Source organism: Cydia pomonella, chromosome 7, assembly GCF_033807575.1.
Source record: "Cydia pomonella isolate Wapato2018A chromosome 7, ilCydPomo1, whole genome shotgun sequence".
Taxonomy (NCBI): Eukaryota; Metazoa; Arthropoda; class Insecta; order Lepidoptera; family Tortricidae; genus Cydia; species Cydia pomonella.
In genome coordinates this window covers 11,624,438-11,651,657 of record NC_084709.1, presented here as the reverse complement: position 1 = coordinate 11,651,657, position 27,220 = coordinate 11,624,438, and the positions used below count along the sequence as shown (strand labels likewise).

The 27,220-nt window shown below is 35.9% G+C and overlaps 2 protein-coding genes across 2 annotated transcripts in view; both read left to right on the top strand.

Moving 5' to 3' along the window:
* Positions 1 to 375: 375 nt before the first annotated feature.
* On the top strand, positions 376 to 6,250 carry LOC133519827 (catalase-like). The gene is made up of 2 exons (XM_061853946.1): positions 376 to 3,115; positions 4,785 to 6,250. The coding sequence occupies exons 1-2, from the start codon at positions 3,014 to 3,016 to the stop codon at positions 6,228 to 6,230; spliced, it is 1,548 nt and encodes a 515-aa protein (XP_061709930.1). The 5' UTR covers positions 376 to 3,013; the 3' UTR covers positions 6,231 to 6,250.
* Positions 6,251 to 9,070: 2,820 nt separating this feature from the next.
* The window catches only part of LOC133519819 (ATP-binding cassette sub-family D member 3), a 35,409-nt gene continuing 17,259 nt past the window's right edge, over positions 9,071 to 27,220 (top strand). The window contains exons 1-7 of the mRNA XM_061853934.1: positions 9,071 to 9,295; positions 9,409 to 9,663; positions 13,368 to 13,437; positions 13,552 to 13,649; positions 24,797 to 24,977; positions 25,976 to 26,045; positions 26,168 to 26,262. Coding sequence (XP_061709918.1) covers positions 9,189 to 9,295; positions 9,409 to 9,663; positions 13,368 to 13,437; positions 13,552 to 13,649; positions 24,797 to 24,977; positions 25,976 to 26,045; positions 26,168 to 26,262 — 876 coding nt within the window. The 5' untranslated portion in view covers positions 9,071 to 9,188. The remainder of the gene's footprint in view (positions 9,296 to 9,408; positions 9,664 to 13,367; positions 13,438 to 13,551; positions 13,650 to 24,796; positions 24,978 to 25,975; positions 26,046 to 26,167; positions 26,263 to 27,220) is intronic.

The following is a 27,220-nucleotide window of genomic DNA, read 5'->3' as shown; positions in this document are numbered from 1 at the left end:
AGTGTTGAATCTATATCCCCACGCAAGCCTATCAAAAGACCGCTATTTATAGGCCCGTGAAATCCAAGGAGATACAAATATTAATGGAGTAAAAAGGATACACAGTCTTATTTTGCAACGCATTTATAGAACGGCACGGCACCTTGGTAATGGTTGGAGGTTACGCTAATTGGTGCGAAACTAATAATCCGTACCAAATTAACTTTTTACTATAAAATACTATTCATTGAGAAAAAACAACGAACCCAGTTAACAAGATTCAGTAACGATAGACAGTAATCACGAAGTAACAAAATACATATCTAAAATGAGTCTATATTGGAACGCATTTCTTGGCTATTTTCACTTCGCATAACAACTATTGGCATAACAACGTTTGGCATACTCGTAACTATTGATCCGAATAAATTGATTATACTAATTTTTATGAGCATATGTACATTTTTCTTGCCTAAGAGATTTTCGTCCTACAGCTTAAATGTCATAAGATACTTATGAGGAATTCTTCTATCGTCATAACCCCATGCTTGACTGGTAGAGAATGCCTTATAGCATTAAATCCGCCATTTGTACAATTTTATATCGTGCAAGAAAGTTTAAATAAATTAATTAATAACCCGTATAGCCTTAATTCGAATATCGTAATTGTTTATGCGCACACACTTGTCTAAGAGATTTTATCCTACAAGTTAAATGCCATAAGCTCTTATGTTGAATCCTTCTATATGCATAACCCGTATAGTCTACATTGGAATATCTTCAAACTTATACTACTAATGCGTAACTAGCCCAATATTAATTTTAACATGCAATAGTTTAATGCATAATATCAAGCCTAACCTAACCTGCTTTTTCTGACAACAGTCCATCTTCGTGGGGATCGCAGTTCTCACTTAACCTAACCTGCTTCGGCTGCTTCCCGCTTTTAGGACAAGACTTTGTCTTTGTACGGGTCACAGTTCTAACCTAGCCTAACCTGCGTTTTTGGTAACATTTCATCTTTGTGGGAGTCGCAGTTCTAACTTAATCAATCCCAAAACAACTGACTGGTAGAGAATGCCTTAAGGCATTAAGTCCGCCATTTGTACCTACATGTATTGTGCAATAAAGATTAAATAAATAAATAAAACAAACCCAATCGTTTGCAAAAAACATACGGATAGCTAAGATAAGCGTTAACAATGTGTAAAAATGATAGCATTTTGCTTCGTTTTTATCGATTGTCATCTTGACTAGGCCCCCCTTGACTGAGGTCGTTTTATACAGCCTAAAATGATAACATAAATTATATAAGTAATTTCAATGTTATTATTTTCAACATTAGTAGAAGCATCTGTTAAGACGCATTGAAAATTAGGAAGTTTGTAGTTATAAAAATCCGACATTAGTCATTTTTGTATACGGCCAATGAATGTTTTGCGCCTTAGTCACACAGCTTTTTAGGCGAAATGAAGCATTATTATAATGACACTTGCATGCGAAATGGCGTTATGCCAATCGTGTTATGCCATGTGAAAATATTACAAACAACGATAAACACAGCCCTCCGCGCCAAATTTTCGGGATACGCAAAAATATGAAAAATTACTGGTGTATTTTAAACGTCAAAGAATGGTTTACTCTTAGAACTTTATCATAAAGTCAAAGTTAGGCAATTATTAATCAACATTTTTTTCTCGAACTTTCCTCTCTACTGTAAAAAAAAATGTTACAATAATCGACGTAAAAATATTTCGCTTCGTGGAGTCCTTCTTACATACATACTTTATGTGTTAGTTATTAAATACTATGCTTAAAATTAATAGTAACAAAAGTACCTATCCATTATTTCAGAATTTTTATAAGTGATTTTATTTAATTTAGCATGTATATGAGAGGGAAACAGAGCGAAAAAAAGTTAAAATATTTATTTAAGCCTTACAATAATGAAGAAAGTTCAAGCAAATTTTGTTAGTTAACAATTTCCTAACTTGTTGAAAAAATAACTTTTAAGTAAATTTCTAACAGTAGTAAACACATCAAACTTTAACATATCAAAGAGTGCTTTATGTTTAAGTTATAGTTATAGAATATTTAGAATCTTTAAAATAATATTAAAATTTTAATGTTACGTACAATACGTATACTCGCTTTTTCTCCCCGTGCGCATAATCCGAAAATGAGGTGCGGAGGAATATTCAGCGTTCAATGGAAATATAGTTCTGCAAGTAAGGACGTTTTTTCTGGAAATTACCACCTCTTTAATAATATATTATTTCGATTTATTAATTATTATTTTTTTAAAGATATTGGTGGAAAACGAAATAAGTATCTTCTTTTTCCACCTTTAAATTGTCTATAACTTCTGAAATTTTTTGTGTGCTAATAAACGCTTCGAATTCAATACATCATTCCGAATCCAATGTGGTATTTTTAGGAGGAGTACGAGTATCTCTATTTTTCACCGTTTTGAACTTGTCGAGTAGTCTTGGGCTTGAATAGACTTTGGACGTGGCAAAAGCAATACATACAAATACACTTGAAAAACATATTCTTTAGTCAGTAGGCACTTTTTAACACTTCCTTTTAAATTGATTTCACCGTAAAACGATTATGACATAAAGTTCCTTACTATTATGACTATAATTTATATTCTTTGTGGTATAAGAATCTTAAAACTCATTTGTAAGTTTGTAAATTAAATCATCCTACCTAAATATATTATTAGCCCATAAATATTAACAAACACTCTCCCCGTACTGGTTTTCTAATAAGAATACAATGGACAGAATCAAATGAGTTTGCAATCCGAACAAAACTGAAACTATTGAAACTGTCTTTCACTCGGCAAGTGATTGGGCAAACCTGAAAGTTTTGGCTTATGCATTATGTTTTTTGTTAACTTTCATATTGTCAAGACTGCAAGGTTGCGGCATTGCTCCACTAGTTCCAAGTCAGTTAGCAGACTAAACGTTATTCGAGTGTAATGTAGATTAGACGTAAATTTTTATCGTTAATATTAAATAAGAGTATAATGTTAAAAGTGATAGTCTTAGCGGTACTTGCGGCGGCAGAAGCCAAAGTGCAACAAGATGTCGCATCACAACAGATTATTATGTTTAAGCAGAAAACGGGGGTGAGTTTACATAATTATGACTACTTAAAATGCTACAATTAACACCACGCCATTTTATTTACCATTAACGGAATTTGCATGCGTTTTTATAAATTCTTAGTCTGCTATACTTATATTTATAAATAAAAAAAACTTGTGTCTTGCTGCTGGTAAGTGGTATGGTTATCGTACTATTTGGATGGATGCATTCATACATAGGAATTTTTTTTACTGCTAAAACTAACAGTAAAAAACATGCTATTGGTCCTTATAATTTACATTACCGTCATTCAAATAGCCACAACTCATAACCATTAAAAAAGGGAGGATATAGGGAAAGAAGGAAATTCAATTCATAAATGAAATCCACGTGTCACATGCATATTACAAATAACTGTGATATTTGACTTAATCCCAGCTAGAGACTCCAGAGAGCACTTGCTCATTCACATGCTCAGATTATAATGGTAGTAATTATTTAATTAGGTTAATGAGGGAAAATCGACACTTACGTTTATTGTACCTACAATAAAAAGAAGATTCCACTAAAATTAAAAAGTAGAATTTCTAGGTGTTAAAAATCCAATTACCTAATTATTAGACGAACTTAATGTTACGGAAGGTGGAGGTAAGGAAATAAATCTCCATGTACCAAAAAGTGTCATCAAAAAACTAGAATACTTGAACAAAAAAATCTAATCATAAACAGCGCACTTCACTCCGTCAATAACGCCTAGGTTCTTAGCTACTCTAGCGCTACTCTGGAAAGATTTGAAACTATTATTTATAGCTGACAGCTGGACACTTTTGCAACAGTTCTATCATAAAAGATGTCACTCCTCTTAATTCCACACTCCATACTTTATGTGTTCCCCTGTGACATCTCATGACATTTGATTAGGTATTACCTATTAAATATCTTAAAGACACTGTTTAACCGTTGTGTTTTTAGAACCTATGGATTTCGACTTATTTCCTTAAAAGAAAATGTTTTAGTTATTTTATAAGGTAATTCGTATTCTTATAAGTACTTAGGTTATAAATACTAACTTTTATTTCAAATTAAAATATCCCTGCAATATAAGTAACACACGCTTTAAGAGTTTGATGGCAAAAATAACGCTTTGTTTATTGAAAAAAATTCAAATGTTGCGCTACTGTTTTAGTACTCACATAAAATTCCTTGGGTTGGTGCGGCGGCATTTTTAAGTACTTTTTACACTTTCATTTATTATTGTCGACCGTTCATTACTATCGACGGCAGTTAATATTTAAAATTAATATTGAATTTATCAATTATTTTTGTAGGTAGTTTTTTATTATTAAGTTACAATTTGTTCTTACATCTAATTTTATAATTATATTAGCATGTTTTCAATTTTAATAACGTTAATAGCAAAAATGCTTTTGGGAAGTTTTTAGTATGTATACATTTATTATGGTCCTTTTTTCATGTCTGTTTTTCTGTGTCGTTGGCGCAGGTATGTGCCGCCACTATCATAGTCTTAACTTAAGTAAGTCAGGTTTCCACTGAAAACCAGTGCCACGGATTGCCGCGGCATTATGCTGAGCGGTGATCCTATTGTAGCGTCCAATGTTTTTTTTATCTCTGTATGTCTTCTTCTCCCAAATGTAATGTGTTGTGGCGTTAATGTATTCTCTTTCTTTCTAAAACTTGGTTAATTTACAGAAACCCGTAGGTGTAATGACTGCGAGCTCGGGAGCGCCTATAGAATACAAAGAAGCCACAAATACATTAAACTCACCATTGCTCTTCAACGAATACTTCATGGACTCTCTCACCCATCTAGTGCGCGAGAGGATCCCAGAACGCCTAGTCCACGCCAAGGCCGGAGGCGCCTTTGGATACTTCGAGGTCAGCCATGACATCACCGATATCTGTAAAGCCAAAATGTTTAGTCAGATAGGAAAGAAAACTCCCGTAGCAGTCAGATTTTCTCCAGTTGTCGTAGAACGAGGAGGAATAGACACATCGAGAGATGCTAGAGGATTTGCCATTAAATTTTACACAGAAGACGGCAATTTCGACATCGCTGGATTTAACACGCCGATCTATGTTTATAAGGATCCTTTATTATTTACTGCTTTCGTACGAACTCAGAAACGTAATCCAGCCACCAATCTAATGGATGTTAACATGCTTTGGGACTACTTGACTCTAAGACCGGAAGGCTTGTATATGTTTTTACTCGTTTTTGGGGACCGTGGCATCCCTGATGGGTACCGACACATGCCGGGCTTCGGCATACACACATACCAAGTTGTCAATAAGCACGGAGAGTCCACATTCGTTAGATGGCACTTTGTACCTGATGCGGGTATTAAAAATTTACGTTCAGAAGAAGCTAGCAGAATTGCAGCACAAGACCCTGATTATGCTACTAGGGATTTATATAATGCGATCGCCAATGGTAATCCTCCCAGTTGGAAAGTCAGCATTCAAGTTTTAACACTTGAAGACGTCAAGAAAGCTGGTTTTGATGTTTTTGATGTCACCAAAGCTCTTCCTTTAGACGACTATCCCTTGAAACCAGTGGGTAGATTTGTTTTGAACAAAAATCCCATTAATTACTTCGCTGAAATAGAACAATTAGCGTTCAGTCCCACAAATCTGGTGCCGGGAATACTTGGTGCCCCCGATAAAGTATTTGAAGCTAGAAGAATGGCTTACAGGGACGCTCAATATTATCGCTTGGGGGCTAACTTTAATAAGATACCTGTGAATTGTCCTATTCAAACTCAAGCACTTGCTTATAACCGAGATGGGAGACCTCCACTCAAGGAAAATGATCGTGATATTCCTAACTACTTCCCTAATACATTTAACGGTCCTCAACCGTATAAGGACCCGAAAAGGCCGCAGTTGATAGAAATATACCAAGACCTACCAAACAATTTTGACCAAGCGACTGAACTGTACACCCAAGAGATGACAAAAGACGAGCGAAGTAGATTGGTTGCAAATATACTATTTAGCTTGGGTGGAGCCGCGAAAAATTTACAAGATCGGGCGGTGAAATTATTTACAGTAATACATCCAGATTTAGGTGGAAGAATTCAGAAAGGCTTACTGGCTAATAGAACTCAATATTATTATGAAGACTACGATTACTAACTGCAACAATACGTAAGAAATTGTATTGATTGTTTATGCTATTTTTTTTAAACCAAATGTTTATTGTATATAGGTGGTGGTTTCGAAACTATTATTTAGTTTGTATTGTAACTTGTAGAGATAAGAGATACTGATGAAGTATCTAATGAAGTAGATTTAATGAAGTATCATATCATATGAGTGAAGTGTGTAACTTATTGCAAATGTATACTGCTGGTATATTACGAAACTTGAACCTTCGTTCTTAATAGCGTGGAATTCTGACAGCTGTCATAATTTGACGTTTCAGGGATAGAGAACATTTTTTTTTACTGTACATATTATTATCAATTATTTTTAAATGAAGTAAATATTTCTTGCATGAACTCTTAGTTGACTGAAAAATTTCAAAGTGGGCAGTTCCCTTAAACGTAATTTCAAACACATTCGCACGTTCAAACTGTAGAAAGCCGACGAATAACATGAGTCATGACTTAAACAATTATGCAATTTGTTTGAAATGGAGGATAGATAGATGTTAGGAGAACACACTCACGGCTCGGTCACGGCATCGTGCGACGGCAGCAGCGGCGAGCGCCGGCCATAGGTTGGAGTGGAACACAGCGACCCGATCTTTGTTCCCACCTATGGAGTTGGACGCCGCTTGCCGCTGCCTCCGTCGCGCGAACGGCGGATTACATCAAAACGTTTGATAAAACTCAATCAATTATATTATTTGATTTTAGGAAAATACAAAGAATGACAATAAGTTAAAGCACGTGACATAGACACTTATTATAATTATATCGCAGTGGACAGATATGCTAAAAAGAGGGTTCGTACGGAGGATAGCTGAAGCTGCCACGGTATATACCAATTTACTTGAACATTATTTTTTGTTGCAAACGAGATATAATTATAATTTTAGTCCAAAGGTTTACGATATATGAAAGTCATTAGAATGATCCCAGTAACGATATTTTTTTTACCCCAAAAAATACCTGATATTTTCTCTTGTCGAAATAGTGCACTTTAAAATTAAACTATCATTGATTCCACGAATAAAGTATTATGATGATTGAAATTGAAAATAATCAGGACCCAATGTATTTCCGATGTCTTATTTTGGCTTGTAATTCTCACCATAAATGTAAGGACAATTTTTTTGCCTGACATCACCAGGCGACGTCAGAATTCCACGCAATTAAAAATTAAGGTTTAACGCAGGCTTAGATAAACAAAATAAATAGGTCTAACCTATAATTCAAGTTAAACTTCTGTAAAGTCTGTCAAGCAAAGTATGTCAGTAGCAATGTACAGCAAAGTGAAGTAGGGCAACACTCAAAAAGCAGAATCGTGTTGGTAAATATTGCGCTAAGAAAAGCAGCAATGTACATCGAACCAAAACATGTAATTTTCATAAGCTCAAATTTTACAAATATTTACGATCAACGAGCGTGATTGTATATTGTAGGCACCGTGACTTTGCTTAAGTCCACGCACAAGCTTATTTAATATATTGGTATTTAATGGTGACAGCAGAAATTTCTCTTGAAATAGCAACGATTCAGAATGTAAACAAACATGATGGTTGTCATTTCATTGTATGTCTATGTCATTTCACTATCGACATTCCACAGATAAAACACAGATTACACGCGATTTTGGAATTATTCGAAAACGGTGATGCTAACCCGCGATTTTTCAAATTTGCCGCCTTTTGCTACTGACAAGGTTTGCTTTCATAGATTTGATGGAAGCCATATTTTAAAAGAAGAAGACCAAGTATAGGTATGTAGATATTTTATGGAAGTGTCACAGTTAAGCCCCGTCCGATACATAAATGTGTATAGAAATTGACTTTCTTCCTGCATATTGTATGTTTTTCGAACGGATTAAGCCTTTTTGATCCTAATATATAGGAATAAAAATATTTATAACTTGATAATAAACTGTTTACCTTTTATATTGAAAAAACTTCAAAATATAGATATCATTATTTCTTAGGACAAAAAATGCCTATGATTTTGATTAATATGTAACAAAAATTTTTTTATTTGTGAAATGCTAATTTAAAAACCTCACCCCAACAAAAATGAAAAAGTACAAAAAGAAATTCCGTCGCCGGGATTCGAACCCAGAACCACTAGCCAAAACTGGATCACTACCTACCAAAACCCGCCAGGCTAAACCGGTTGTCAATTTTAGTACTGAGATACAAAGAGAGCGTCACTAGTATAAACGAACTTTTGAAAGGGACATTTTTTTGTATGGAGTTATCGTTTTTCTCCTAGTGAGTATTATATTCTTTGGGGGAGATGACCGAACGAGGTGTCAGATGCTCTTACCTTACCAGCTCTTACTAAACTTTTAGTAGAAGTAGCAGATAAAGCTCTATTATTGTTTGCAAATTTACGGAATTTTCGAGCGAATGGCACCAAACCTTTGGTCTATGCTCCAGTAGATGGCGCCACTTTTTGAGATTTAATACATATTAGTGATAGAATAAGGATCAAAGCAAGTATGCTATTAAGCGCACTGTTGTTTTATGCGACAAACGCATCGCATTTAACGCTGGTTCGCATAATACTAATACCACCGCATGCTTAAACGAAAATTGAAATTTCTTTAATTGCCTCTCTATCGCTCTAATAATCAAGAGCGATAGAGAGGCGGATAACAAAATATTTTAGTTTTTCGTGGAAGGCAGTCCCCCAGTCGACTACCATAACGTCCATAACATAACACGTTCAAAAATATTGACCCGCGCCGTGTGCAAAACATTTTTCTTTACGGCAAGAATGACTTAACGTCACTTGGGTCAGGTTGACGTGACGTCAAGTCAAGTTTCGAGTTTGACTTGACAATGTTCATTGACGTGCGATGCGCACTTAATTGTAGTGCTGCGTACTTAATGAAAGTTTATTAAACATAGATGCTACTTGTTAGAAATTAGCGTGTTACATTTTTCTATTAAACATGGCGCCGAATTTCAGTAAAATCACAAGTAGGACCGATGTTAAAATTGCCCTCGCAGCCTCCGCGGCAATCGGAGCATGGGCGATTAAAAACTCGCTCCAATCAAGGTGAGATTGACAAAGTGATGTTAAGTAAGTGGTTTTCCATTATTGTTGACAAGATAATTAAAAGTGTAGTGATGTGCGAATAAAGAGAATTAAACAAATGTCGTATTTTGCAGCCAAAGTAAACGAGTTAGACCAGGCCGTTTATCGCCTGAAGAACAGATTCAATATATGATAAAGGAGAGACATAAAAAGTCACCTAAAGCTCAAGTGGATGCCAGGTTTTTTGCTGAACTGAAGGCATTATGGAAGATTATGGTGCCAGGGTTTTGGTCGAAGGAAAGTGGTTTCATGACACTAATCGCTTTGTCCCTGATAGCGAGGTCCATGTGCGATCTGTGGTTGATCCAGCATACTACTCTAATAGAGGGGTAAGTAAAAAAGATAAGCAATACAGTAAGTACTATGGTGTGACGTTAAAGTAATGTATTTTTTTTTCTTACAAAATAATAATTACTGTATTTATCATAGGAAATTTCAGGTGTTAGCTTGCCAGTCTAGTTAGCTCAAAATATAAAAAATATGGACACTAAAATACATGAACCAAAAGCTACTGTTTATAGCTGTAAAGGAAATCAGGAAATCACCAAATATTCCAATTATCAGCTTTCAATATTTATTTATCAGCTTGCAATGCCAGTCAATTGTGTACTGATGTTAGCAATTATATCACTAATTATTTTTTATCTATGTAAGTGAATAAAATTAGCTTCTAGGCATTGGATTGAGATAAGACTTTTGTTTTACCACAACTCTGAGAAAGAAATGGTTATAAATTGACAATATAATTTTTAAAACACTATTTTAATTAACAGTGCAGCTACTTTATAAAATACACAACCATGATATTATTATAAAGAACTACAATAGCAATTTACTAATTTCAAGCAAACAGATTATAAAATTATTCAAATATATAGCTACTTATTTCTTTCTTCCTTTACAGAATTTATAGAAATAGGAGGAAGATATGTTTATGTAAAATACACCATGTTTTATTTTATCTCCATTCATTTCAAGCATTAATTAATTGCAGGCTTAAATTAAGTTATTTTCTTAAAGACCTGGTGTCTTTATTGATTATCTCCATTTTGGAGATAATCAATAAATTATTTTTAATTGATATGAGTGTGTACATTTTAGGGTATGTTTACGTAACAATTGGTGTTCAGTATGAGTTAATACTTTTGCTACTAAACACAACTTTCTCAGACCATTGATGTTCGAAATAATGTTGATATGTCATAGTTTTCAATTATTTGGTTGAGTTAAATAGGATGCCTGTGTTGCAACAATGCTATATATATGCAGCATTTAATAACTTACTATGAAAAAAATAATTGAGAATTATGTTTGGCATTTAGTTTCCTTAAATGTACTAAACCATACCCTGAAGTAAACGAAGTTTAAAAAAAACATGGTGAAAAACATGGTGCATCACCATGTTTTTTTTAACTATAATATAAATAGAAGGCATATTAAAAAGAGGCATAACTGTAACTTTAACAAAATCCCAGATTTTGTATTACATTGTCTTTCTACAAGTTAATTATTCCAAACTTGGCTATCAGAGCACAGGTCAGTTACATGAATAAAACAATGAGGAATGACATTGCAGATATGGTATATTTCGATTCAGTAGAACTTACAACTAGCGCAAACAAACAAATTTATCTTCATTACTAAGTACCATCAGCTGTAAAAGTTCATGGAGACTTTATGAATGAATTCTTTCATAATTTTATCAGCCTATCCTATCAGCAATTTACGTCAATTTCAAGTTATATTATCTGTAGTTAAATATATTCAACAGGTTTTATTTCAAATGCTGATTTATTTTTTCATTTCTGTAATTTTTGCCCCAAACTATCTAAAAACATTACATTAAAAATATGTTATATTTGTTACATCACCTGTTACATTGTTTTTTTTATATACAGGGTGTCCTTAGCCATTGGACAAACCTGAAATCCCACGTAGGGTTACTTCTCAGGAATGCTCTGACGTTAATATTTTATTAATTAGAACAAAAGATAAAAAAATAGGTACAGTTTTCGAACAAAAGTTATTTGCAATAATCGACAACAAAAATAAACACACTGTGTTAATCTTTGGCAGTGTTTTTGACAATTTGTTTGAAATATTTGATAATGATGACATTTTTCAAAAATCAGAAGCTTATTCGTGTCATCAATAAAAAAGATAAAAAGGTCGAAGAAGTTTCCATACTATTCTTTGAGGATATTACTTTAGGATCTACTAACACATACAGGCTGCTCCAAAGTAAAAAATGGTAATTTGTTAATTTCTTCGAAACCACTACACCGGTTGTTATGATACATTGTATACTGGTTCTAAATACCCTAATGCATATGTACATTTTGGCTTTGTCCAATGGCTGGGGACATACTGTATGTATGTACTTAGGTCATAAGTTCTGTCACAAAAGTTTTGACTGATAAAATATAATACAAAGCTTTGAATAAAATAAGTTAGCCATGATTTGAAAGCTTGTTTTATACTGATCAAAACATAATATAATTAGTTTATTTAATAAATAAATAGGCGGGTCCACACAGAGCGAGCGAGCAAGCACGTACGTGCGAGGCAATTTCCTCACGCACAAACCGGCCAGTGTAGACGTGCCTCGGCCAAGGCGGCGCGCTCGGGCGAGAAAAACGCACGCACCGCCTCGGCCGAGGCACGTCTACACTGGCCGGTTTGTGCGTGAGGAAATTGCCTCGCGCTTATGCTCGCTCTGTGTGGACCCGGCTAGTAAAAAATTAGATCGCGATTTTATTTAATATTTGTTTACTTTAGGATTGTCGTTAGACCTACCTCCTTTTTTTTACCATCCAACGAGTAGGTTTGGAAAAACATAGACAGTTGCAATTTTGGCAGTTTAATACACATGAATTATATATTTTTAAAGAGATAAAAGACCCAGTTTTTATTTTATGTAAAGAAAAATAAATCAATAGGAATCAAAATCACCTTGTAAACAGGTAGGTAGCGTATTTTTTATTAAATGTTTTTTCATATCTTTTTTCCGAATATTACGTAGAATAGAAAGTACGTTAAATTATATTGTAAGTAATGCAGCATTAAATAAGCTTTCAACCCATATTATACGAATAATAAGGAATCTCTACCTATAACTTTTTTATCAGTAAAAATCTTTGTGGCATAAATTATGACCTGACTAAGTAGTATGACAATTATTTATTGTTTGAAGTAAACAATAAATAATTGTCATTCAACACACAACATTCATTCTTTTGCCCCATGAAAGAGGAAGGGACAGTACCCCAAAAATGTTAACCATTACTTTTAAGACCAAAAGAAGCAAAAAAAAAATAAACATAGTTTTTACCTGTTTTTTAAGTGTTATTTGGATGTAAACAAAAAATAAACCAAATAAAGGGTTTGTTTTTTTGTTGTTGTGTGGAACCTGACAGCTGACAGTAGGTACCTTTTTATATGTTGATCGTGTCATTCACGAAGACGCGTACCTTGACTCATAATGTGATGTTATTAAAGGTTAGGCTTGACAAATCTGCGCGTCATCGTGGGTGACATGAACTATATTATCTAACCTACAGGACTTTATTCCCTTTCTTATATATATATAGACTAGTTTTGTAAGTTTTTTTTTCAAATAGTTATAGCCACCAGCGCTCTTAACGCGAGGCCACCACCGCTGGTAGCGGTAAGAGACTTTCAATCCGGAGGTCGCGGGTTCAAACCCCGACTCGTACCAAGGAGCGTTTTTCGGAACTTATCCACGAAATATAATATGATATTTACCAGTCGCTTTTCGGCGAAACATCGTGAGGAAACCGGACTAATCCCAATAAGGCCTAGTTTACCCTCGGGGTTGGAACGTCAGATGGCAGTTGCTTTCGTAAAAACTAGTGCCTATTCTCACGATTAGTTGCCAAGCGGACCCAAGGCTCGCGTGAGCCGTGGCAAAAAGCCGGGACAACGCGATGAATGTGATATGATGAATATAGCCTCTTTCCAGAACACTGCCAGGAGATAAAGGATATCTTTTACTCTAAATTTTGTTTTGCAGGTCTATTATCACAATGAACAAACGGGAGTTCAAAATCAGATTGCTGCAGTTCTTTGCCGCAATGCCCATGGTAAGTGTTAATTATTAGGCTACTAAGGACTCAATCAATGGATATTTAAAAGGATAGCCAAAAAAGCTATTTAATACTGAAATTTCCTTAATTACAGTGTATTTTTTATTGCAGATATCATTAGTCAACAATGTATTGAAATGGAGTATAGGAGAATGTAAATTAAGAATACGGACAAACCTTTCACTATATCTGTACCAGCAATACATGAAGTAAGTACTTGAATCGCATTTTATCTCGTAATGTTTGCAATCGATATCAGTATGTATGTAATCTTTGTACTTTGCCCTTTGTGCCACTGTAACGCTGTAAATGCCACACAGCCAAAATGGCAGGGTTTAAAAAGTAAAATGCCAGCTTAGTCTCTTCTCAGATTTGAGAATTTTCGGTAAATATCTCCGTTGCGCTGACGAGGGTAGCTCCTAAAATTAGTGCGATAAGGACAACTGCAGCTTAGGCGAAAACATCTCAGAAATAGAGGCTTCGTTCTCGACATTTTCCGCCTCCAAAACTTAACCAAGTGTACGAAATTTTGGGAACGAAATGAGAAAGAAATTATCTGTTTCCGACCTTTTTGATTTTTGCGTTTATTATTACCGATTTTGTATGCTAAGCGTCTGATTACGGCGCATTTATTTGGCCGTTTTTAGCGTTTTTTTTTTTAAATAACCTAATTCTTATAAAAACAAGTCAAGATATCAAAAAAGCAAAACATACAGGTACTGGTCATATTGAACTCATATAAATAAATATAGACCTAGGGCCAAAATCCAGCGAGGAAAATGTCGAGAACGTTTGTATGGAGATGGAGAAATGACCACTAATGTTTCCTCTTAAACTTGAGTGACCTGCGATTACGGTATCTCATACTTGCGTTATTACTAGTTATTATATAAGTAGGTAATAAAAATAATTGTTCAGACATTTCAGTTCTGAAAATAAATATTTTCTTAGTACCTACAGTTATATGTTCGCGTAGACAAAGTTTATGTTTTCCTCGCGTATTTAGCGATTTTATGCTCGATTTTTCATCCCGATCATTCCGAATTTCAATAAAAACGTTTTTAGTAGAGCTCTTCAACATTTGAAGAATATACGAAATAAATTGCTACCAATATTATTCATATAATGCGAAAACAACTCCGTCTGCCTGTCAGTCTATCTTAAGGTGCAGTAAGTTCATGTTCTTTTCTCAATCTCACTGAGCGTAATCGTGAACGAGATGGAAGTGCGTGCCCGGAAGCGCGGATATCATGTTTTTTTAATTTTATATTTTGCACGATGAAAGAAATAAAAAAGTAATCGATACGTTCCTTCAAACATGATATTGCCGATTACAAATTTTATATTTTTAGGATTTGTGCATAATTTGTTTAAAAAAAATTAAGTGCATTTTAGACCTAATAAACCTATGTTTCTGATTTTTTTCTATCGAACGAAAGTCTAACTCGGGATTCGAACCGATACAGGTCCTCGAAAAAGGCCTCAAGATTGCTTATTAAATGTATGACAGCCGTATTGTGATCCAAAAAAGTGCTACGACTTTTTTAAATCCGTTTTCTGAACCTACTGTACCTTAACGCTTGAACCGCTGATGCGAATTAGATGCCAAATACAAAGGCTAAACCACTAGATGCGTGCGAACGCTTAAAGATTCGCCAGGCTCTTGAAGTTTTTACAAGCTTTTATTTAGTTTCACCTGTCCCATTTTCGGTTTGTCTGTAATCTAATCACATCTGCAAGATAAATTAGATCCACTTCCCACTTTTCGATTGAACTGAAATTTCACATACTTATATGAATCGGGTGACAGTGCAATATTCTGGTACCATCGATCTGATCTAATGATCGATGCCGTCGACCGATTATCGATCGATTGGCGTAGTAACGCCCTTAGTGGACTGTTGAACGAAAAGAACAGCTTGTATCGAAAGCTTGCATAAAAAAACTTTTTTGGCAAAAAATAATTTCACTGACATAAAGAAAAACAATGAACAAATCTGGGGAAGTCCAAAAATAAAAATCCCGTCTCGTTCAATATATCGACGACTAACAGTCATATGTTTAAGACCGTAACGTTAGGAAATAGTTTTTCCGTTAATCATAACTTTTATATTTATTTTTCATATTTATCTCCGCAGACGATCAAGCCAATAAACACCTGCGGAGTCGCTTGGAATCCATAACAAAACTAATATGTATTATTGCGGCGTATAACCAAGTTGTTCATCAAGTTACAATGTTCTCTAGCTATTTTAAATTATATTACCTTCATTTAAGGTCCTTTAAAGCTGTTGTAGGTGAATCATGTTTATGTTCAATTTAATTACAAGCGTAAACGCAGGATCAGGGGTCGTTTCGTTATACTTTGACTCACGTTATTTACATGCATTTGTGTTACCAAATCAAATCGGCTGGATTTAAATTCCTTTTATAAACTTTTTGAGCGATCGGTCTATTTAAAAGTACAAAAGCAATGTGGTTTGGTTTGAGAAGTTCGTTTGATCATCTATTATTTGTTCTTATTATCGTATAGTGACGCTAAATCGTGCGGAAGAAACGTACGAAGATTTCAATTTATTATACTTGCGAAAAATCGGATATTATCGCAATTTTAGAATATTAACTGGAATACTTTTGTATCCATGTTATCCTACGTTAGGTATACACTAGCTGGCACATAGAAGTGAGTGTTATTGCAGATTAGAAAAAATGAAGTGCAAATAACAGTTGTCTATGCGCACACGTGCACGGAAGAGTTCAATGATTTATTCTTACCTACTAGTAGGTAGGTGATTTTGATGCGAGAACTCTAGCATAGCATAGTCTAACTGAATTAATAGACGTGCAAGTTCTAACAATACATTATTTATGCAATCATATGTCACGATAATAAGTCAATGTTAGCAATGCCTTTTTAAATTTGGATATATAAAAAAGGCTACCTACCTATATAATAATATAAATTTGAATATATAAATATTTAAACATATAAAATATATAAAAATAGCTAAATACGGTCCATGAATTTTACAACGACACGGGACTTGAAGGTCATAATAAAACACGTTCCTACGCAAACTTTGAATGAATCTCTGACGGTGAAATTTTTGCTAGAGTTACTAGCCCAAGCCGAAAACTTTACCTGACATTAGCTTTACTAATATCTTGTCATAATCATGGATTTACTTCATAGGTACTTAAGTTTCGTGTTGAACATTTTCATGTCATTTTAAGAGTTTGATTGAAATCAAAGCATTGCATAATCTTTGTCTCATCAGTCGTATCATAAGTATAAGGTCTATGTGTACGTGCGGACTGCGAAGCAGAACCGTGATTCCGCAAACAGGTTTTTGTGACCTAACCTGTCATGGAGAGAACAATTAAAGTATTTTTAAATAACTTAATTAGGAACTCATTTGGTTGGTGTCAAGTTTAACGATATGCAAATAAATTTAAGTACGTGAATTGTGTTGTATTTTTCGTCCTATGTTTAATGAAAATATAACACACTATGGTTTTTAGGGTTCCGTAGCCAAATGGCATAAAACGGAACCCTTATAGTTTCGCCATGTCCGTCTGTCTGTCTGTCTGTCTGTCTGTCTGTCTGTCTGTCTGTCTGTCTGTCCGAGGCTTTGCTCCGTGGTCGTTAGTGCTAGAAAGCTGAAATTTGGCATGGATATATAAATCAATAAAGCCGACAAAGTCGTACAATAAAATCTAAAAATTTAATTTTTTTTTGGGTACCTCCCCTACACGTAAAGTGGGGATGAATTTTTTTTTTCGCTTCAACCCTAGAGTGTGGGGTATCGTTGGAAAGGTCTTTCAAAACTAATAGGGGTTTTCAAGAAACATTTTTTGATAAAGTGAATATATTCGGAGATAATCGCTCCGAAAGAAAAAAAAAATGTGTCCCCCCCCCTCTAACTTTTGAACCATAGGTCCAAAAAATATGAAAAAAATCGTGGAAGTAGAGCTTAAGAAATACATTAAATGAAAACTATAGCGGACATGATCAGTTTAGCTGTTTTTGAGTTATCGCAAAAAGTTTTCCCTTCATAGTAAAAAGACTTACTTTAATTAGGTACTGATTATGCAAATTTGCCTATTTGTTTAACTCGGGTGAAAGGTACCATTTACTACACTTTAAGCTCCAGTTTAGCTTATTGTGACGGGAGAGTAACTACGGAACCCTACACTGAGCGTGGCCCGACATGCTCTTGGCCGGTTTTTTTTAACTATAAAGTACCTACTACGCCATGCATTTTCTATGCAAGAAACAAATGAGCGTTCTAATATACTGTTTCCTATAGGGAGCGTACATAAACTGTAGGGGGCAGCACAGGAGACGACAGATTTTTGACGCGAGGTGTAAATGCGAAGTTTATGTTTCCAATGTGTCCAAGATGGCAAAACCTACTAATCCTACTATGCACAAGAAAACGTACGAGAACGCTAGATGGCAGCACTTGCTTTAACGTGAAGTGTGAATGTACATGTGCACAACAGTACGACCGCGTCCAATTCGGTCATTTTACCTCCCTTCGCCGGGGGTGTATTTCTAAAAATAGAGTAGGTAGCGTATGTCTTATATATTTTCTTATATAATATATATATATATATATATCCACACATTTCTCATAAATGTGTCTAACCTTGACCTATACTAAATAAATAAAATAAAAATTATTTATTCTCAGACAATTAATACAGTCCATATTTGTTAGTCAACTGTGTATCAACTTACAACCTATGTTATGTTACCTTCCGCACAATAAATTACATAAATTAAATTAGGTAACTTTAGATTGCTGATTATCTTGGCCGATTTACCGAACTGCACGTTTGTGAACATGCAATTCGATAAATCGTCCCAAAATACCAGAATCTAACCGCTCGGCTATCATTTTCAGGATCCCGTTGTTGCTCCCGCGTATACGGTGTATCCCGCGTATACTGGTTACGTGAATAAGATTTATGCTTTCGAGTTTTTATTTTATTGAGATATAAAAAAATCATATCAGTTTTTAGGATCACTGAAATCAAACACCTGATCTACACAGAAATCGATTGTAAATAATAATAATTGTCAGTTCACATTTTACTTTTTAAGTTTATGTAGATTATCACCTATACATCACCATATTACAATAAATAGTTATAATCGAGCAAAGCTCGGTCGCCCAGGTACTATGAATCCTTAAAATGTCAGTAAATTTCCACTTTAACATTTTTAACTAACACGATTGAAACGAATTATACCGTGCTATTACAGCTTATTTGTTCGAAAATTTCTTTTGGCGTATGGCGGCAATGTTTTGCACCTATGTATAATTTCTTTTCGAGGTGGTTGGTATAGTTACCCGTCAGGGACGAAGTCTAAGCCCCTAAAACTGACGAACGAGATCATCTACAAACCAAGCCATAATTAAGTTCTATTCGGCTTGTCACCCCAACCCCAAGTGTTTAACATATGTTTACAATGTTTTAATTTTATAAGAACAACGAATTTTACGTTTATCACCCTTCGAGCACGGGACTAACCATACAAACGAGATCTGTAACCCCGTCAAGCAGAGGCGGCGTTAGGCGTGGGCGACGTGGGCCACCGCCTACGGCCTCGCAGTCCGAGGGGCCTCGCGCCTCAAATACACCGTGTCCAATAAGTTCGAATACAAACTTTTAGCACTTGCTGTATAGACATACGGATCGCTGGATATAAAATTCTTATTTTAATTTAAAAAGTATATTGACATAAACATAGTACTATAATTTCATGAGTCACGTATTTTTAGTTTGGCTTGAATACACGATGAAGTACGTTCGTGATGAAATTATTAGAAAATTCCTTAAAGGCGACAGGCCATGTGCTATATTCAAGGCGTTACAACCGCATGGAATTAAACGGAATCTGGTTTATACTACTATAAAAAGGTATAAAGAGATCTCTTCTACAGAGGACAGGAAAAGATCCGGTCGGCCCCGCTCAGCTAGAACTGAAAAAGTGGTAAAGGCTATAAGAGAGCGAATTCGGCGGAAAAAACACCGATCTATTAGAAAATTAGCTGCTGATCTGAAAATTTCCAGGGGATCTGTACATAATATATTGAAAAAAGATCTTGGATGTCATGCTTATAAAAAACGAAAAGTACATGGCATTTCAGATGCAACCAAGAAAAAGAGAGTAGAAAGATGTAGCACCATACTTTCTTGGCACGCAGGTGACGAATTTGTTTTCTCAGACGAGAAACTCTTTGTGTTAGAGCAGCCTCATAACGCCCAGAACGACCGGTTGTGGGCAGCACGGATAGAAGACATTCCAGAGTATGAAAAGAATGTGCCTAGGTTCCAGAGCTCACCATCAGTGATGGTTTGGGGTGCTCTTTGTAAGAGGGGCAAACTGCCTCTAGTTTTTATTGATAAAGGCGTCAAAATCAATGCGGCATACTATAAATCGGAGGTTTTGGAGAAAAATGTTGCCCCAAATTTAAAAAATATGTTTGCAGACGATTATTATGTTTTCCAACAAGACGGAGCTCCGTCGCATACGGCAAACGCTGTTCAAGCTTGGTGCAACTGCAGGGACCGGAAAACCCGTTCATTTGGCTTACCCGTTCGAATGGGTAACCCCTTCATATGATAAGCTAATCGTTTGGGTAACCCGTTCAACCGGTTACCCAACAATAATGATTAACCCGTATTATTCAGATTAACCTAATCGTAACAAGTGGTTACCGCTTACAGGAGCTGATTCGGTTTGTGTTTTGCGTGTACTAACCGGTAACCTTTCGGTTTAGGGTAAGCCGTACCCCTCTCCCGCGCCTTTCCCCAACCGCTGCGGCACCGCGGCAGAGATGGGCATTACGTAATTGATTCGATAGTTATATTGTAACTACCGACGTAATAGTACATTACGATACAAGTGCGAAAAATAGGAAATTCGAAACGAGTGGCGATGAATTAAAACACGACCGAAGGGAGTGTTTTAAATCGACACGAGTTGCGAATTACCTATTCGCACATGTATCGTACAACGTTTTACAGTACATATGGCCCTTTAAATGTTCGACACAGTAACGTAATATGCTAATTTTCGCACTAGTGCGGTAAAGTAGCACCATATGTACTTTAAAAGTACTTTTCGTTAATGTTGACTTACTATATAGATGCTTATTTGTATCCGGTTTTAGTAAGATGGCGGCCACACACTTTGTCATAAAAATCATCATTTTTAGGTTTTAGGGAGTTCCGATTTCGAAAATGATGACGATTTTGGAATACAAGATGGCGGCCATGCAGTAAGTCATAAAAGTCGTCATGTAAATCGGTTTTTAGGTTTATGGGAGTGCAGATTTAGAAAAAGATGACCATGTTGGAGTCCAAGATGGTGACCATGTACTATGTCATAAAAATCGTCATGGATGTCGTTATATAGGTTTTAGGGAGTGCAGATTTCGAAAATCATGACTATTTTTGAATCCAAGATGGCGGCCATGCAATTTGTCATAAAAGTCGTCATGGATGGAGTCCAAGATGGTGACCATGTATTATGTCATAAAAATCGTCATGGATGTCGTTTTATAGGTTTTAGGGAGTGCGGATTTCGAAAATCATGACTATTTTGGAATCCAAGATGGCAGCCATGCAATTTTTCATAAAAGTCGTCATGGATGTCGTTTTATACGTTTTAGGGAGTGCGGATTTCGAAAATGATGACCATTTTGGAGTCCAAGATGGCGGCCATGCAATTTGTCATAAAAGTCGTCATGGATGTCGTTTCATACGTTTTAGGGAGTGCAGATTCCGAAAAAGATGACCATTTTGGAGTCCAAGATGGTGACCATGTACAATGACATAAAAATCGTCATGGATGTCGTTATATAAGTTTTAGTGAGTGCAGATTTCGAAAATCATGACTATTTTGGAATCCAAGGTGGCGGCCATGCAATTTGTCATAAAAGTCGTCATGGATGGAGTCCAAGATGGTGACCATGTACTACGTCATAAAAATCGTCATGGATGTCGTTTTATAGGTTTTAGGGAGTGCGCATTTCGAAAATCATGACTATTTTGGAATCCAAGATGGTGGCCATGCAATTTGTCATAAAAGTCGTCATGGATGTCGTTTTATAGGTTTTAGAGAGTGCGGATTTCGAAAAAGATGATCATTTTGGAATTCATGATGCCGACCATGAAATATGTCAGAAAAATAGTCATGGATGTCGTTGTATAGGTTTTACGGAGTGCGGATTTCGAAAATCATGACTATTTTGGAATCCAAGATGGCGACCATGCAATTTGTCATAAAAGTCGTCATGGATGTCGTTTTATAGGTTTTAGAGAGTGCGGATTTCGAAAAAGATGATCATTTTGGAATTCATGATGCCGACCATGAAATATGTCAGAAAAATAGTCATGGATGTCGTTGTATAGGTTTTACGGAGTGCGGATTTCGAAAATCATGACTATTTTGGAATCCAAGATGGCGACCATGCAATTTGTCATAAAAGTCGTCATGGATGTCGTTTTATAGGTTTTAGGGAGTGCGGATTTCGAAAGTCATGACTATTTTGGAATCCAAGATGGCGGCCATGCAACTTGTCATAAAAGTTGTCATGGATGTCGTTTTATAGGTTTTAGGGAATGTGGTTTTCAAAAATGATGAACCTCAACCATGTGTATCGTAAAAAACTCGTCATGACATTTAAAATGAGCTTAAACTCGATAGCATTATGGGAAGTCATCGATGAGTTCCATTGACAACTTCCGATTTCACTATCAGACCTTCGTCACCATGTGTATCGTAAAGAACTCTTCAAGACATTTTAAATGAGCCCAAACTCAATAGCATTACTAGTAGTTATCGATGAGTTCCATCAACACCTTCCGATTCCACCATCAGACCCTCGCCACCATGTGTATCGTAAAGAACTCGTGAAGACCTTTAAAATGAGCCCAAACTCGATAGCATTACTTGTAGTTATCGATGAGTTCCATCAACACGTTCCGATTCCACCATCAGACCCTCGCCACCATGTGTATCGTAAAGAACTCGTCAAGATATTTAAAATGAGCCCAAACTCGATAGCATTACTAGTAGTTATCGATGAGTTCCATCAACACCTTCCGATTCCACCATCAGACCCTCGCCACCATGTGTATCGTAAAGAACTCGTCAAGACCTTTAAAATGAGCCCAAACTAGATAGCATTACTAGTAGTTATCGATGAGTTCCACTGACACCTTCCGATTCCACCATCAGACCCTCGCCACCATGTGTATCGTAAAGAACTCGTCAAGATATTTAAAATGAGCCCAAACTCGATAGCATTACTAGTTATCGATGAGTTCCGTCAACACCTTCCGATTCCACCATCAGACCCTCGCCACCATGTGTATCGTAAAGAACTCGTCAAGACCTTTAAAATGAGCCCTAACTCGATAGCATTATTAGTAGTTATCGATGAGTTCCATCGACACCTTCCGATTCCACCATCAGACCCTCTTCACCATGTGTATCGTAAAGAACTCGTCAAGACCTTTAAAATGAGCCCGAACTCGATAAAATTATTAGAAGCCATTGATGAGTTCCACTGATACAGGAGATGTGCACAGACAGCTAACGATAACGAAAGTGACTATAATAGGAGTAATAGGTACTAAACAAAAATATACCAAAATCAATGCAACGCCTTACCATATTAGGTAATTTGCCTTAAACTTTAGCATGTGTTTTGAAATCTACGTTGTGCGCTACTTGACTTAACGTACACTTTTGTTTGAATTAGCAATATTAGGTCGGCAAATTACAAAGCCTTTGACAAATACCGACTGCCGCCGCGCCGCGCCGCGCACTCGCACGTGCACGTAGGGAATTGAACCGCCGTGTTTCGCGTCGGGCGCTACGTTAATAGACCATATGCAGTTCACGTAAAAGTTAAAACAGCTTGTTCGTATTTAATCAGCGCTTGAAGCGGTAACCCTTTCCCGGGTTTTTAATATCGGTAAGCGCTAACCTGAATTAATTCAAATAAAAGGATTAGTTTCTTAACCGGTAAGCCAATCAAAAGCTTACCGAAATGAAGCGGTTTTTGGAACACAGCTTTACAATAACCCGGGTTTTTGAACGGGTTAGGGTAAGCGGGTCCGGTCCCTGGGTGCAAGGCTAATTTGACCGATTTTTTGCCGAAAACTGAATGGCCACCAAGTTCTCCAGATTTAAACGTACTAGATTATTTCGTATGGTCATACATGCTCTCGAAACTAAATAATTATAAAGTCGCAAACCTGAGCCATTTTAAAAAGGTTATCATGCAAATATGGGACGATATGCCGATGGATGCGGTGCGTGCCGCTTGTGACTCTTTTGAGAAACGTTTGAAACTTGTAAAAAAAGTTAAAGGTGGAGTTATTCCAAAACATTTGTTGTAAATATTGTATATAAATGTGGCTTTCATTTAATATAATTTTCATAACATAAACTACGCGTAAATTTATTTTATTAAGGATCATAACTGTATTCGAACTTATTGGACACGGTGTAAATACTTATATCTCGGACACACGTAAAAATGTTCGTTATTTCTTACGCCACCAGAGGGCCTCGCTAAATGTACCTTGCCCACATAAAATTTTGGTCTTGCCCCGCCACTGCGGTCAAGTCTAAATAATAAATATCCTGGACATTGGCATCTATCTGTACAGGCTCACCGTTAATCTGGGCGTCAGTGTAAGAATCTTTTCATTTCTCATGATCTGAAGGTGGGTAATTGTTGTTCTATGAAGTGTGCAGAACGTTATACGTTTCTGCTCTAGAGCATTTTACTTTGAAAGTATCCTCAAAAAATACTTTAAAACTTAATATTTGGTCATGTTTTTATTTAAATACTTGTGTATTTTACTTTCTCGAATTAGAAATGAAATTTAGAGTATTTAACTCGGTGAAAGGCACCATTTCAGTCTCGGATTACCTCGACAGAAATGAGTGCGTTTAATCCCTTGGTTAACAGTCTACTATTTGTTATTAAGTTGCCCACATAAAATTTTGGTCTTGCCCCGCCACTGCGGTCAAGTCTAAATAATAAATATAGCTGATTCTCAATCAAGGATATTTAATTTAAATTGATTTAAAATAAAACTAAATAAAGACTATTCCAACATAAAACATTTTCTATTTCATTGAACTCAAGAAGGCGTTTCATATCAGACTTTTATCGCCCATTGCTGAGCTGAACATCTCTCTTCTCTTCTCATCTCATCTCTTCAAGTACGCCACTCTTCAATAGGCCGTCGGAAGGGGAGCGAAGAAATCAAGCTAATTAACTAACAACAATAATAACCTACATATTTCCCGTTTCAGGGGTTTCACATACTACCAAGTGACGAACCTGGACAACCGGATATCGAACGCGGACCAACTGCTCACCACGGACATAGACAAGTTCTGCGAGACCGTCGTGGACCTGTACAGCAACATCAGTAAGCCGATCCTGGACATTGGCATCTATCTGTACAGGCTCACCGTTAATCTGGGCGTCAGTGTAAGAATCTTTTCATTTCTCATGATCTGAAGGTGGGTAATTGTTGTTCTATGAAGTGTGCAGAACGTTATACGTTTCTGCTCTAGAGCATTTTACTTTGAAAGTATCCTCAAAAAATACTTTAAAACTTAATATTTGGTCATGTTTTTATTTAAATACTTGTGTATTTTACTTTCTCGAATTAGAAATGAAATTTAGAGTATTTAACTCGGTGAAAGGCACCATTTCAGTCTCGGATTACCTCGACAGAAATGAGTGCGTTTAATCCCTTGGTTAACAGTCTACTATTTGTTATTAAGTGGGCTTGAAAACCACAGATATTGACAAAACTGTCTCTTGAACTTGTGAATGTACTATTATATCGTATTATAAGTACTTATATATATCGTATTGTATCGTATTATGTAGTGATATTATATCGATGAATTTTGAATCAAGTAACAGGTCATTATTGATTTCTATAACACCTGTTACTTAATTCTAGTACATAGTACTCATACTACTATGTAAGAATGATAGTGGAAGGTAACGAATAATGCTGTCCCTCCCTACTACGCGATACATGCTAGTTCTCGCTCTGTAGACTGTCTAAAGTCATGCTCGAGCCTATTCTTCTTCCTCGCGTTGTCCCGGCATTATTGCCATGGCTCATGGGAGCCTGCAGTCCGCTTGACAACTAATCCCCAGAATTGGCGTAGGCACTAGTTTTTACGAAAGCCATCTGACCTTCCAACCCAGAGGGGGTAAACTAGGCCTTATTGGGATTAGTCTGGTTTCCTGACGCTGTTTTCCTTCACCGAAAAGCGACTGGTAAATATCACATGATATTTCGTACATAAGTTCCGAAAAACTCATTGGTACGAGCCGGGATTTGAACCCGCGCCCTCCGGATTGAAAGCCTCACGCTCTTACCGCTAGGCCATCAACGCTTCTTAGCCTATTGTGGCCGAAAATTGAATGATACACTGGTAACGAAAATCATTAAACTTTTTTTTCAGACTCCTGGAATAATGATGGCGTACCTACTGGTGTCAGGAGTGTTCCTGACGTACCTCAGAAAGCCTACAGGTCAGTTAAATATACATATAAAAAGACTGGATTATATTAATAACCACATCGTATTATAGAAAACTTGTGTTTAATTGTAAGCTCTCAACCAATATTGTGAAAGGTTTTATTTTCTTTTGCAGCCCGTCTCACCGTCCAAGAACAAAAATTAGAAGGCGAATTTAGATACGTAAACTCCAGGCTTATCACGAATTCGGAAGAAATCGCTTTCTATCAGGTAATGTTCAACAAGAACAGATGTTGCCAGGGCCTGAGCGCACTCTCTTCAATGTCATATCCATTGATACCCCGTAGATTGACGTATTTGCGGATAGTGTTGATGGTTTTGGCAAAAAACCTTGTAGTGTCCCTAAGCCAGTATTTGAACGCAATGTATGACTTTTATTTTTATAGTGATGATTTAAATAATGACTTCAGTATAACTAATTTAATCTATTCAATAATCTTATATTTTATTATTAACTGTGCTATAATGTTTCGTTCTGTTAAGTTTCGTGTAAGCGAATTGGTGCACCAGCCCGCGTTGTCAACATGTTAATCGTGAACGCTGCGTAGCGTATACAATACCATCATTTTATGGTATTCGTCTGCAGATGAAGTGGAATTCGTGAATGATTCTCTTTGAGAGCAAATACATGATTTAGTATTAAATAATAACTAAATCACAATATTTATAGGTGTGCTTATAATATTTAAAATTCCCTCGTCTTCTCCAGGATTCTATCATCAGACTCAACGTTTCCTGTGAGAAACCTTTTCCAATAAAAAATATTTTTCGTTTAAAAAAAAATCATTTTTCTGATTACTCGAATTGCCAGTTTTAGAAATATTCTTTAATTTTTTTTCAATTGTTCAATAATTTTGTTCCGAGTAAATGAAATAGTACGCGAATGTGTATCGTACACTAACCTTCTCGACCTTGAATGTTTCTTTGTTAGTATTTTTATAAACATTTTATTTTAATACATAATATTTCTGCATATGTTTGACATTGTCAACATTATTACAAAACTAGTTTTCCATTGTTGTATGTTTATTAATTAATTTGTCATATGCAAAACATGTTTGACTTAACATAATGAGGATGTACTAGTACCAAAGATAGTATTTATTCGTTCAAGAGAATATTTATGGGCAATTATGTACTGTTTCAAACCAAGGAATCGATATAGGCA

What these genes read in the sequence shown, in the direction of transcription:
- LOC133519827 (XM_061853946.1), top strand. Translation starts at nt 3,014, where the DNA reads ATGTTAAAAGTGATAGTCTTAGCGGTACTTGCGGCGGCAGAAGCCAAA. An exon ending in TGTTTAAGCAGAAAACGGGG is followed by an intron (nt 3,116 to 4,784) that starts GTGAGTTTACAT and finishes GTTAATTTACAG; the next exon opens with AAACCCGTAGGTGTAATGAC.